Raw genomic sequence first — 12,610 nt, 5'->3', positions numbered from 1 at the left:
GGTTTGACCTTGTCTTTCCAGCTGTCCACTTAGCTGCTGGTTTTATGACTGCCGATACAGGACAGAGACAAAGGACAGTTATTAGTCACAGAAATAGCACTACCCAAAGTAACGTCATTTTTGTGGTAGTTCCCTAAGCCTGAGTTCACAAAAGATGACACAAAGAGGGTCAGATGACATCTATGCATCTCAGTAAAGGCCTCTGGCCCTAGGGAACCTGAGTCTGAGAAGTAGACCTGCTGCCAGTTGCTCCAAAGGTTAACGCTGACTTTTTCTTCCAAGGCAGCTGCTGTGTAGCCTTGAACAGACAGAACATGCAGCATCGTGAGAAATTAGGGAGAACTGTCTTCCAACAATGCTAAAGTTAATGACAATTACTATTATTCACTGAGTATTAAGTTAGGGTAAGCCATAGAGGTAAACTGTCTTCTAGAAGATATAATAAATAATAGATAAACTGGAAGGAGTAAAAAAACTCAATTGCAAGGAGGTACTGCAATTATAATAACGTTGATATATTCTTTATTAACACATATGTGATTAGATGGAAAGGTATCACCTGGACAGTGTACAGTGGGTTTATATTTAGTTGAACTAAATAATTCAGAAATAATGGCATTAAGGACCAGGGAGATAGCTCAGTGATCTAAGCACCTACCTGGCGAGCACAAAGAGCCAGGTTTGAATCCCAGTACTGCATGCTGTGCAGGCCCAGAACTCCCAGTGTGCCTTGCCAGCTACCGAAACTGGGCATGGTGGTGCACACCTGTAATCCCAGCACTGCAGAGGCTGAGACAGATGGATCACTACAAGTCTGAGCTGTGTGGCAAGACACTGTACCAAATCAATAAAAGGTTAGAAATAATGGCACTAGATGGAAAAGAGGTTTCTTGACAAGTTCTCTGTTCTTGCCTTACCACCTTACCCTTGCATCATGATATTACCACTGATTATAATAGGAACGTAAGAGGCAAGCATAGCCAGTTTATGGAGGATAACTACTACTTGGAGGAAGATAAGTATTAAGAAATTTACCTTGGGATTATTAAGGTGAAATTAAAAAGCTAAATGTAAATGTACATACCTACATTCCAAAGCCATTACTGCAGGCAGAACTGTCTTGATTTAGCCTATCTTTCACATTCATAATTCTTGGGTTAGTTTTCCCAAATTATTTAACCTTCTAGCATTTTCCTTGCCTTATTTTATAAAGGAGATATTTCACCATACTATCTAGAACTTCTCTAACTGGTGCATGCTAAATAATATTTATATATAATGACTTGATGGAGAATAATCTCATGCAGCAATTTTGTGAGGCATGAATATGCTACATCTTCCAAAGCAAAGGAAAAAGTATTCTCACATAGTGGCCACTTGTATACTGGGTTCATTTCAAGATGCCCAAATTTAATTAGAACATAAAAAAATGGAATCTTCCACATGAAAATGAAAATAAATGAATACAGGGAGAGATCTGGAAACCATGCTCTGCCAGCTGATGTAGAAAAAGAAGTAGGGTGTTTGGTCTATAATAAAGAAGATTTTAGAGATTTCATAACCACATCCAAATAAATGAAGTAGGCCAGAAAGCAGGTCAGAGATATTTGAAAAAAATTTCAAGGAAGGTATACTGTGTTCACATCAGCTTAGGGTATTTTGTCAATTTGAGTAGATAATGGGCTGGCCCTTAGTAGGCAGGGACTGGAATTTTGAGCCTATCTCAGAAGTACTAATCAGACCCTGGTGTGCTGAAGTGATGCTCTTGCTCAAGGTGGAAGCCAAGCTCCGTGACCCCCAAAGGCCCTTGTCAGTCCAAATCCAGCTCTTCTGAAGGTATCTTGGGCAGAGTCCTTGAGAAGAGATGCGTTTTAGTTCCAGCACTAGCCAGCCTGTGTGAGCCAGAAGTTTTAGGTAATCTGCCCAACACTTTGGCGATAGGTTGGGTCAATTTGTTCATTTGCTTTTAGTTATTTTAGGTGTAAAGAATGAAAGAGATTTTTTAAAATATACAAGAAGATAAAGGAATTTGAATTTTTGAGGTTCTTTCTGCCCAAATTCTCTGAGTAGGAAACATGTAAGTCAAATGATCTCATTTTATTTAACTTGTCATAGAAATACAGTTCTATAATCTTTTGGTCATATTTGCAATAATGAATCTGCTATCCTAGCCTGAATTATTCCCACAAGTCATTTGGACTAAGTTTAGCTCTAGGGTGTCCTCATTCTGAAGTGATGTTTTTAAAAGTATTTTTCAGTTTGGTCCTAAAAACACAAAAGTATTTAAATCCCTGTGAGACCAATGGCAAGTATTATCAGAAAAGCTGGTTATGTAACTTCATAAGAACTTGATTCTTTCTCGTTCCACCCTGAAAGTACCCTTCATGAAATCAGAGGAAGCTCCAAATGCAGACCTATGTCTGAGCAGAGCAGATCAAAGAGATTCACTGTTATCATAGAGACCTCTGCTCCTCCAGGATCAAAGTCTCCGTATAAAGTGCATGTCTTCCCATCTATTTCTGCCCCAGCCCCACTCCCTAAAAAAGAGCTTCAAGAGAAAATGATTTGAACTGTTTGTACAACTTTAGATCTCAGCTCTCAATGATAAGTACATAATGCATCAGTGTTATAACATGTCACTGAGATGGTTCCCTGCTTCCCCCCAGGCCACCCATGGAAGATGGTCAGACACTGCTGACCCCAGTCGTGAGCTGTGGGCCCCCCGGAGCCCTGCTCACCCGCCCAGTTGTCCTCACCCTGCATCACTGCGCAGACCCCAACACAGAGGACTGGAAGATCCAGCTCAAGAACCAGGCCGCACAGGGCCAGTGGGAGGTGAGGGGTTTCTGGGGGTAGAGGTGAGGGTCCAGTGGCACACTTATGGGAGACCTTTAACCCTACAGCCAAACCTGGGTGGACTGTAGGTCCCATGCCCTGGTAGAGTCGGGCAGACAGTCTGTTTCCTAAGTGCTTTATTTTCTGATTGAGAGACACAAAGCAAAAGATGATCAACCATGAGCTAACTCAGCAAAAATATACTCAGAAGTTTCAGACAAGTCTCTTCTAGCTTACAGATAGTGTTTATTGGGAAGGAATTAGTTGGTTAGTCAGTTTGCAAGATGAGAAAGATTGAAAGCAAATAGGAAGAAGTTCTTATAAACTAGACTTGGGAATTTAACCTGGTAGAATAGAAAGGACACATCTCCAAAGTGCCACTAGCACGAGGACTGTCAGTGGCTCCTTGTCCCTGTATGGCTGTTACCACCATAATTTATTAAAGACCGTGACTTAGTGGGTTCTGTCCCTTACATCAGAGTTCTGCACTCCATGCATATATCTCAGGAATATGTTTGTCAAGTAATATCAATTAATTATAAAAACTGTTATATGAATATAAATTTGCATTTAAGTTTATACATGTATAACCTGAAATTATATAAGGAATAAACGTTATATATTCTGTAATTACTTATGATATTTTTGTTTTAGCAAAGAAATTTCTAAAGATATACATGAAAATTTAAGCCCATAATACTTTAGGAAAATGTAAAATTTGCAAAGTAGCAGAGCACCCTGGGATTAAGTAGATTTTTCTTCCTGTGAACATGTTTCTTCTGGCCATATAAGGAAATCATTCTCTGCTGAAGGATCTAAAATCTAGATTATCTTTAAATTGAGTTAAGACTAGACTTAACCAGATCTTACTTTGATCTCACTTACTCTGTAAACTGTTCACATTTTAAAAAATCCAAAACATTATCTTAAGAGACCATGAAGTGTTTGCAAGATTCTCTCCCTTTACCCTGCATCTCTGGGGTTGAATAATAATAAATATAGTGCTGTCTTAAACTAAAGGATCCAAGCTCTGGGGCATGGCCACCTTGTTCTTGGCCCTGTCATTTCATGGTCTCCATAAGGAGCCATTATGTGGTCCTGAGGCCTGCCTTTGTCCTGCTGGACAACACATCTTCATTACAGGAGTCCTTTGGGGCTGCAATAAGCTCAGAGCTACTAAGCTTCTTTCTGATTTCTCCTTTTGTGTGTGAGCTTCTTTTTGGGATACAGGTTCAGCTGAAAAACTGATTTCACCAATGCTGTTAAAATGCCACTCTTATTAAGGCTCAAGTGGTAACATGCAGCCTAACAAGTAAACCACCACTTAAGGTGGCTACTTCTTTCATAGCTCTTCCCAGGCCTGGAGACTGCATTTATCCTGAAACCATCATTTTTCCCCCAAAAATGGTAGCTGGATGCTCACCATGCACCAGGCCCATAAGAGGCAATGGACTGCAGAGGAGACGTAGCTCTTGCCACGCAAAGACTAAATGGCCTATGCAGACAGTGGATTGTGCTCATGTGTGTGCAGTGGATTGTGCTCATGTGTGTGCTCTCTCTCTCTCTCCCACATGGGCTTCTGTCTTAATCTCAATTAGTTAAATGCTGGAAGATGTTGCATAAAGATCTGATCTTCCAGCTTCTCCTGGGAAGTGCAAGGTTTCTCCCACCTGGAGGCTGAGCACGAAGTTCCTCAGAGAGGCAAGGCCTCTGCCCCAGGCCCCTCTGCACCACTTGTGTGCTGCCCAGCTGCTCCCAGTTGTAGCTGAAGCTCCCCAGCAGGTACGAAGCTGGAGCTCTGGCCATCACTTCATGAATTCTTTTCTCTGCTTGCTCTCATTATTTATACTATGGCTTGAGCCATTTGGACAAATCAACCTGATTGAATTAGTCACTATTTTTTACCCCTCACTTCCATTTATTTTTCATTTTTGACATCTATTTTAAAGCTTAAGAATAGACTGATGGGTACATGACAAAAAGAAGCATGCAGTAAAGACACAGAGCTTGCCATATAGTACCTTTTGTAGAGCTGGCAAGCAGGATCGTTTAGGAAGAGCAGTATATTGCTTTGAGAAGTAACTGCCTACTGAATTTTGGAAGAACACACTAATACAGGATTGTATAATGCCTAAGTTTCTTTAATTCTTTTCAAATATGTGGATTTTTAAAGGAAAAGTACTATCCTATATTAACACCAGAATAAAATATGTCTTTTACATTAAATAAGAAATGTAGAAATTAAAACCTTAAATCCTCAGAAACAGATAATAAGCTCAGTACATTACAAAAGGATAATTTATAAATGTTTAAGTTTTCATGTAAGTTCTCCAATGATCAAGAGACACTAAATGGTATGTGCATAAAAAAACATCAGTATGTAGGCAGCTACAGAAAGGGAATTAATGATTTAGATTGGAGACAGAAGTATCATAAGGTCTGAGAAAGGGAGAAGAGCAGGAAAATAGAGCTCGAGAGAGGAGGTCGCGCTCTGTCCGTACCATCCACGGGCCCAGTGGGCGTGCTTCGTGGCTCAGTCTTGCCCTTGCCTTCTGCTCCTCCAGGATGTGGTGGTGGTTGGGGAAGAAAACTTCACCACACCCTGCTACATTCAGCTGGATGCGCAGGCCTGCCACATCCTCACCGAGAACCTCAGCACCTACGCCCTGGTTGGCCAGGCTACCACCAAAGCAGCCGCGAAGCGCCTGAAGCTGGCCATCTTCGGACCCCTGTGCTGCTCCTCCCTCGAGTACAGTATCCGAGTCTACTGTCTGGATGACACCCAGGATGCCTTGAAGGTAAGTGGCTCCCATTGGACCCAGCATCCTTACCTTCACCTGGAAGGCAGCCTTGGGCATGGCCACGCGCACCTGGCCAGCACCTGTGCGTGGGCACCCAGGTGTGTGACACTGTCTGTGCTCCCAGTGGGTGTTGTGTTAAAATGGCCATATCTCTGAGGCCATTCTGACATAGGAGCTGCTTCCTTTCTGCCAGTTCCTCCCAAGGGCTACTTTTGTTTATATCCTTTGAATTCTTTTAATGAAAAATGTACGAGAACTTGGCAGTGAGACCTATGGATGGTAAATAATGTGCTTCCATGTTTATCTCAGCTGTGTTCTTCCTATAAAAGAAATTGGCGTAATTGCTCATGCAGTATGTTCCTCTTGTGTGCTACTTCATTTATATGCTTTCCCATTCTTTTTACGAGGGTTGTGAGGGAGAGGGTTAGCAGTTGACAACAGGCTGCTGCTTTGCAGAATAGATGAGCTTAATTCCTAGTGTGATTATTGCCATTCATTGTATCCCATTTCAAGCTTTAAGGGATATAATAAGTGTGTTTGAAGAAGTTATGATGGAGAAGGAGGGATAAGGGAAGTATGACGGGGATGAGGAGGTAAGCCAGAGTGTGCTGAATTTCACAGCTGAGAGGCAGAGTCTACTGGAGTTCAGAAGAGAGGTATCAGAAATGGAGCTGATATTTGAGATTGGCGCTAGTGGTGCTTGAGTTTTGACTAGAAATAATAGAGAGGGAAAACTTCCAAGACTTCTAGGTGGTGTACAGAAACAGGGAAGCAAACAGTGAATTACCTCTCTGTGCAAGCATCTTAATGCTAGGTTGCCTAGGGAAACAGGTTCCTGTGATGGGGCGGACCTTGACTGTTGTTAGCAAGAGGGGTTGGATTCGGTGTGTTGAGCTACTGGAGGCTGGAGAGGATTACAGGGCAGAAAGATGGGTTGAAGTATAGATTGGAAATACCAGTCTGCTGTCGGTGGGAAGACATCAAGTTACTAAGGAGTACACAGTGGAGCTGGGGAGCTGATTGAAATGAGAGAGGAAGGAACAGGAGTGAAAGATCATTTAAGGGAATCTCCAGAGGACCTGCTGACCTGCACCCAATGAATCGGGAGAAGATGCAAGTTCCATCTCTAAGGGGCAGCAGCAGCGTAGGGGCACAGGGGACTTCAGATTGTGAGCCTTCGTCAGTGCAGGCCATGTGACAGTTCCCTTCCCATCAGTGGAGTGGCTTAAATAACATTCATTTGTTTCTCACTATTTTGGAAATTGGAAGTCTGACATCCTGACATTGGGTGCCAGTGTGACTGGGTTTGGGGGCGGACCCTTTTCCTCGGTGTGGGTCACTGGCCTCCCTGTGTGCCTTCATGTGGTAGATGGGGCTAGACAGCTCTCTTCCAAAGATCCTCATGCCTTCACAAGAACTCCACCCTGACCTCCAAAGCCTCACCTCTTACAACCCTCAAGTCGGGTGTCAGGAGGAGATAATACGAACTGTGCAGGACAGGAACACTCCATCTCTGACAGTGCTTTTTCTTTTAGAATACTGAATTAACGATACAAATTAGACATCCAGTAACACAAAGGGACAGTTACGGGTGGCTTTGTAACTGTTGGCTGGTCTCTTTTTGACCTCCATCCCCAGACATTTCTATTCTCTACTCCTGGGGGGTTGGTTTCAGAGATTCAACATGTGAGTAAGATCATGCAGGATGTGCATTTTGGTGCCTGACATCAAACTGCACCCCACAAATTGTATAATTATTAGGAGGCAATTAAAGACAAGAATTTTGGAGCCAGCGAGGTAGCTCAGCAAATGAAAACTCCTGCTTAGGCAAGCTCAGGCAAGTGAGGGGACTACGGTTCTATCTCTAGCACCACATGCTGCACTAGCCCTGGCTCTGGGGTATGCTGAGCCTGCCACAAAGTCCAGACATGGTGGTGCACACCTGGAATCCCAGAGCTGGGGAGGCTAAGAGCAGGAGGATCTCTGCAAGTCCAAGCTGCATAGTGAGACCATGCATAATCAAATACATAAAACAAATGCATAAAAAATAACCAAGTAAAAGACAAAAATTTTAAAGTATATAAATGTCTCTCAAAAGAAAAATACGTATGGCTTTCTGAACAAGGAGCAGATGCTGAGACCGACAACATTCTGTCAATATTTGTCATCTGAGGTGATCAGGGAAAATATCAAAAGAAAACAGTAACAATAATAGTCAATACTGCTGATAAGTTTCCTATATGTAAGACAAAATTCTAAATATTTCATATTAACTCATTTACTCTGCACAACTACCTGATAGGTGTCACTCTCCCCACCTGATAAGTATGGAGCCCAGGGCACAGGCAGTAAGTCGCTCCAGGCCACAGAGCTGTTACATGCAGAAAGCAGGCAATGCCCTGGCAGATGCCACACTCTGTGACGTGACCAAGGAAGGAGCAAGGGCAGCCATCAAAGGCACTGAAGGACAGTGAGAGCATGTAGGCTCAAGAGGAAGAGAAGTGGGAGAAGAATCAGCCAAGGGTGCACCGGAATGAATTTTGTCCTGCCATGCTATTTCCTTCTGGAGTTTTCTTGGAAAGAAAGTTCTGTTAAGAAAACTTCATGTTGGAGGTCGGGTCCTCTGGGAAGCAAGATAAGACAACGGGGCACAAAGAGACTCAGGTACTTGAGGAGCCAGCTGCCATCATCTGATCCTTGTGGTGGATTGGATAGGATGATTTCAGAGAATGGATGACACTGGCCAGCCACTGGACACAGGTTTTTTTGTTTGTTTAGGTTTTTTGGAGGGGTTGTTTTTAGGTTTTATTTTGTATTTAGGACAGGGTCTACAGGATGTACAGGGTCTCACTATGTAGATTGGACTCATAGTGATCTAGTCATCCTTCTGTTTACAGCTTCCCAAGTTCTGGGATTATAAGCACCACACCCAGTCTCAGCTGCCATCTCAGCACCCCTCCAGGGGTGGGACCAGCACAGCAAGCCCCCCGGGATGGGGATCAAACTACCAGCCCCTGCATCTGCCTAAGCAGGCGCTTTAATCTGCTGAGCTATTTGGCTGGCCCTGGACACAGTTTTGATTATTAGCCCTGGATGTTTTGATGTGGGACAAGTGCTATGAACACACAGCTGTGGTGTAAAGCTTCAGGTTATTTCTTTTATACTTTTTGCAAATATAATACTTCTGAGGCACTGTCAGGATAAAAACTCTGCTAGGCTTAAGTTCGTCTTAGGGAAGACTTTCTGTAGGGGTATCATGGGGTCCTGATTAAAGTAAATCTTTTGAATAATTCCAAGAAAAAAATCATTGCAAAAAGCATATCACATAAGATTTACATTGCATCTGAAATGTTTGATGCATGTATTTTATATTCACACTCATAGTTTCACTTAAGAACTCTTGACCTGTCTTCCCAAAGGCACACATAGATCTACACACACAAGAAAATAATATTTTATTAAATACTTTCGTTATGTTTATTAGTGAGGGAGGTGCAGATGACTACCACCGAGGAAGATCAGTGAACAGCTTTCAGCATGAACACAACCCAGGAGCAGGTTGCATTGTGGTCAGCGCTTTCCAAAGAGACATTTATGAATTCTCAGCATCTGGGGAGCCAGCACTTAGCCTGAAACAAGCATGCATAATGGATGAGGCCTTCTTGCACCTCATGACCTTTTAATAATGCAGGAATACCAAAATCCTGGTCAGCGGTAAATGGTCTAACAAACATGCCCAGGAGAAACTTCGGCCACAGTGTCACTGTCTCGCACCCAGACTCGAGTTAGAACTGTGGGAGTGACAAGCTCAGAAAGACCCTTCCATAGCCGAACCCTGTGTTCTAACACCTTGCCTGCCAACTTCCTGCCAGTTTCTCCCCCATCGCCCCACTTCTGTCATTACCCTTCCCCCATCATCCCTGCCAAGCCCCTCATGTCCCTCCAGGGCCACCACACTCCTGCCTCAGGCTCTTCCAAAATCAGCATTCCTTAATCAGCACAGGCAGTGGGGAGTGTTGGGGCCCATCCAAACGTTCTGAAGTGCTGAAGGGTTTTCTTAAAGCTGCTTATGTTATTCTATTGTGTAGTCAAGTTTAAAAAAATATCACCCTAAACTTTTTCATAATCTTTTCAGAACTTTGATTCTGTCTTAATTACTTTTCTCGTTGCTGAGACAAAATATCTGATGTTCCAAGTTAGAGGAAAGGTTTATTGTAGCTCACAGTTTGTAGAGGCTTTTAGTCCATTGCTGGCTGTCCTCAAGGCAGGGTGGCCTGGCAGAAGGGTGTTGCAAAGGGAGAAATCCTTCACAGCAGACAGAAGGCAGGAGAGCAGTGGAGAAGAGCAGCAGGACCGCCTTCTTTCCATACCTGTGTGTCCATCCAGGCTACCTGTCATTTGGGTGGTGCCACTTGCACTCAGGATGCACCTTCCCGTTATCTACACACAGAACTATGCCAGACCAATGAGTAGATTAATGAATGCATTAATTGAATGATCACACTCCCTGGATCCAGCTTCCTCTGAAAAGCTCCACTTATGACCACATGAGCTGTTACGAGGATATCTAGACACAGATAATAACACTGCTAAAGTTAAACTTTTCTACCCCTCAAGTTACTCATCACTGTAACAGCGAAGGCAGTGCTAAGCTAAGAGGACAATTCTAATACTTCTCATACCGAGCGAACACTTTGGAGTCTCTCTTCCTTTTAGGGACTGGGTACATCCTGTGCTGCTCAATGCCTATTTCAGTTCCTTGAGCACAGACCTCTGCACTTCTCTGCCTGAGAAGAAGCTAGCTTTGGTCCTTCATCCCACCCACTTTGTTTGCCCATTCTCTAAGACTCAGTGTCCCCACTTGACTCCCTATTCCTTGGCTCAAATGTATTCTGGTAGCCTTCACAGCATGCCACATTGTCTGTCTTTCAGATAAGATGTATTCTAGGTTTCAGCTACAATAGAAACTTCTTCAAAGCCAAGCTCTCCAGCTGAGACCATCCTCCCTCCCAAGTAAGGACCTGAGTTGTCTGACTTTCTACAAGGAATGAGAAAGCTGTCCTAGGTTCCTAAGGAGAACTCCCCCAGCCCTCCATGGCCTCTGCCTTTGCTCATGTCTCCGAAGGACTTACTTCTCCCCAGAAATCTCATGTCATCATGTGCTGCAGCCGGCTTTACTAATTTCCATAGCTTGTGATGACCTGAAATGAACATGTTCCCTACTTTCAGTTCCAGGCTACTGTTTTGCTATGAAACAACCCATACAACACTGATCATATCTGGAACTCATCCCAAGCATTGCCACTCCTGCAGTGTACACCCTGCTTCTCTACTGTCCGTTTACCACTTCCTGCCTCCTTATACTTCACATGGTGGTTATCCCAGGTATCACACCTTTCCCCAAAGCCCCTGGCTGCACCTCAGGCCCCCTTCATACTTAGCAGCAGTCTCACTTCTTGGTGGAAACTCCCTCGGCTTCATTCTTTTCCGTCTCTAAAGCTTGGATGCCAGTCTCTTCTCACTTATTCTAGACTCAAGCTTAAAAAGCTGTTTTCAGGTTTGTGCTTCATTCCCACTCCTTCTACCTCCATCTCCAGCATAGCAAGTAATACCCCAATGCCTTATGCGGGCATCTTCAGGGATTGATGTCTTTTTTAAAATTGATGTGGCATGCTGAGAATTTTTTCAGAATTGAAGAAAAACTTGTAAAAACATTAGGATACAAATGGAGGCTCAGTGGAATTTTTCTTCTCAGGTACATAACTATCTAGCACTAGAGAGTTGTTGAGAGATAGTCATTAAGTATCTACAACTGAAAATGTGAGGGATATTGATGATCATGTTATATATCATAACTGATTATATTATCACATGTGTGGGTGGGAGAGAAGGGAGATCTCCACATCCATCAATTCCAAGCAAGCAAGATACATTTTATTAGCTCCCCACCCAACTCTTTCAGTTTGGAAAACCTTTTTAAAACAGTTTTCCTCAGTTCTGTTAAGCCTTAGGGCAGAAGTGGTCACATGAAACTTAAAAGCTGCACTGAACAATCTGGAAGCCTTGATGTAGAATTAGAATGCCAGCAGAGGCTGTGGACATCAAGCTTGTGGGAGGCTGTGGAATGGCTTTATGCACCTTTCACAAGGGCTCTTTCCTGTGTGCTTAAAGGACCAGTGGGAGTGATACTCACGCTGCAGTCACATAGCAATGAGGATGTGAAGAGAACAGTGTTGGCAGAACAGTTTGGAGTCCGCGCAAATAGAGAGGTCAGATCTGCTGAAAAGACCACTTTTTGGGGGTCAAAGCTTCTCTGCCTCCCCTGAAGCTGGTTAATGTTGTAAAACAGTGTTTTCCTTTTATTATTGACAAAGACTTAAGTCCTTGTATAAATAGACTAAAAATTAATGGAGAACAGGGTTATATTGAGGATTAAGTTTAAAGCATCCAAGAAGAAACAGAAGTAACTTCTTCTGCCCTACTATCTGAGAGGTAGAATGTATGAGACTCTCCTTTCATAATAAAGGGGTTCATAGAAACTCAGAGATTTAGAACCTAAAAATGGACCTATTTGCTACAATTGGGGGGTAGTGTAAGTTTATTGGATTTCTGACCAATGTGTCTGTGATACGAACCAAGTAATGTATATTAATATAATCAGGCGTTCCTGTGGAGTCATTTGACATGAAGAAAAGTTTTCATCAGATTAATCCAGCTTTCACATACCCTATTTTAGGCATCAGTATAGTAGAGCAACTTTGAAAGATAGCTTCTTTATTTTATGAAAAATAGAACATAATTTCATAGTCAAATAATAAAAGAACAAAAAAAATTGTTACAGTGAGTATGATTATCTTCAGAGTAGTTACCTAAAGGACAAATGTGTTTGTTTCTTTATTGAAAGATACTATTATATAAAAAGAAATAATGAAACACTGAAAAGTTGAAAAAATATGTAGGTTAGACGGACCCTT

At 42.7% G+C, this 12,610-nt stretch overlaps 1 protein-coding gene across 2 annotated transcripts in view; it reads left to right on the top strand.

Annotated features, from left to right (window-relative positions):
• Window positions 1-12,610, top strand: part of Unc5c (unc-5 netrin receptor C) — a 365,338-nt gene that overhangs the window by 331,147 nt on the left and 21,581 nt on the right. For both annotated transcript variants that reach the window (XM_004640635.2, XM_004640634.2), the window contains 2 exons: window positions 2,667-2,835; window positions 5,400-5,633. In XM_004640635.2, the coding sequence (XP_004640692.1) occupies window positions 2,667-2,835; window positions 5,400-5,633 (403 nt within the window). The remainder of the gene's footprint in view (window positions 1-2,666; window positions 2,836-5,399; window positions 5,634-12,610) is intronic.

Source organism: Octodon degus, unplaced genomic scaffold, assembly GCF_000260255.1.
Source record: "Octodon degus isolate 3935 unplaced genomic scaffold, OctDeg1.0 scaffold00125, whole genome shotgun sequence".
Taxonomy (NCBI): Eukaryota; Metazoa; Chordata; class Mammalia; order Rodentia; family Octodontidae; genus Octodon; species Octodon degus.
Note: the sequence above shows the minus strand (reverse complement) of the source record. Positions and strands in the feature narration are given on the sequence as shown.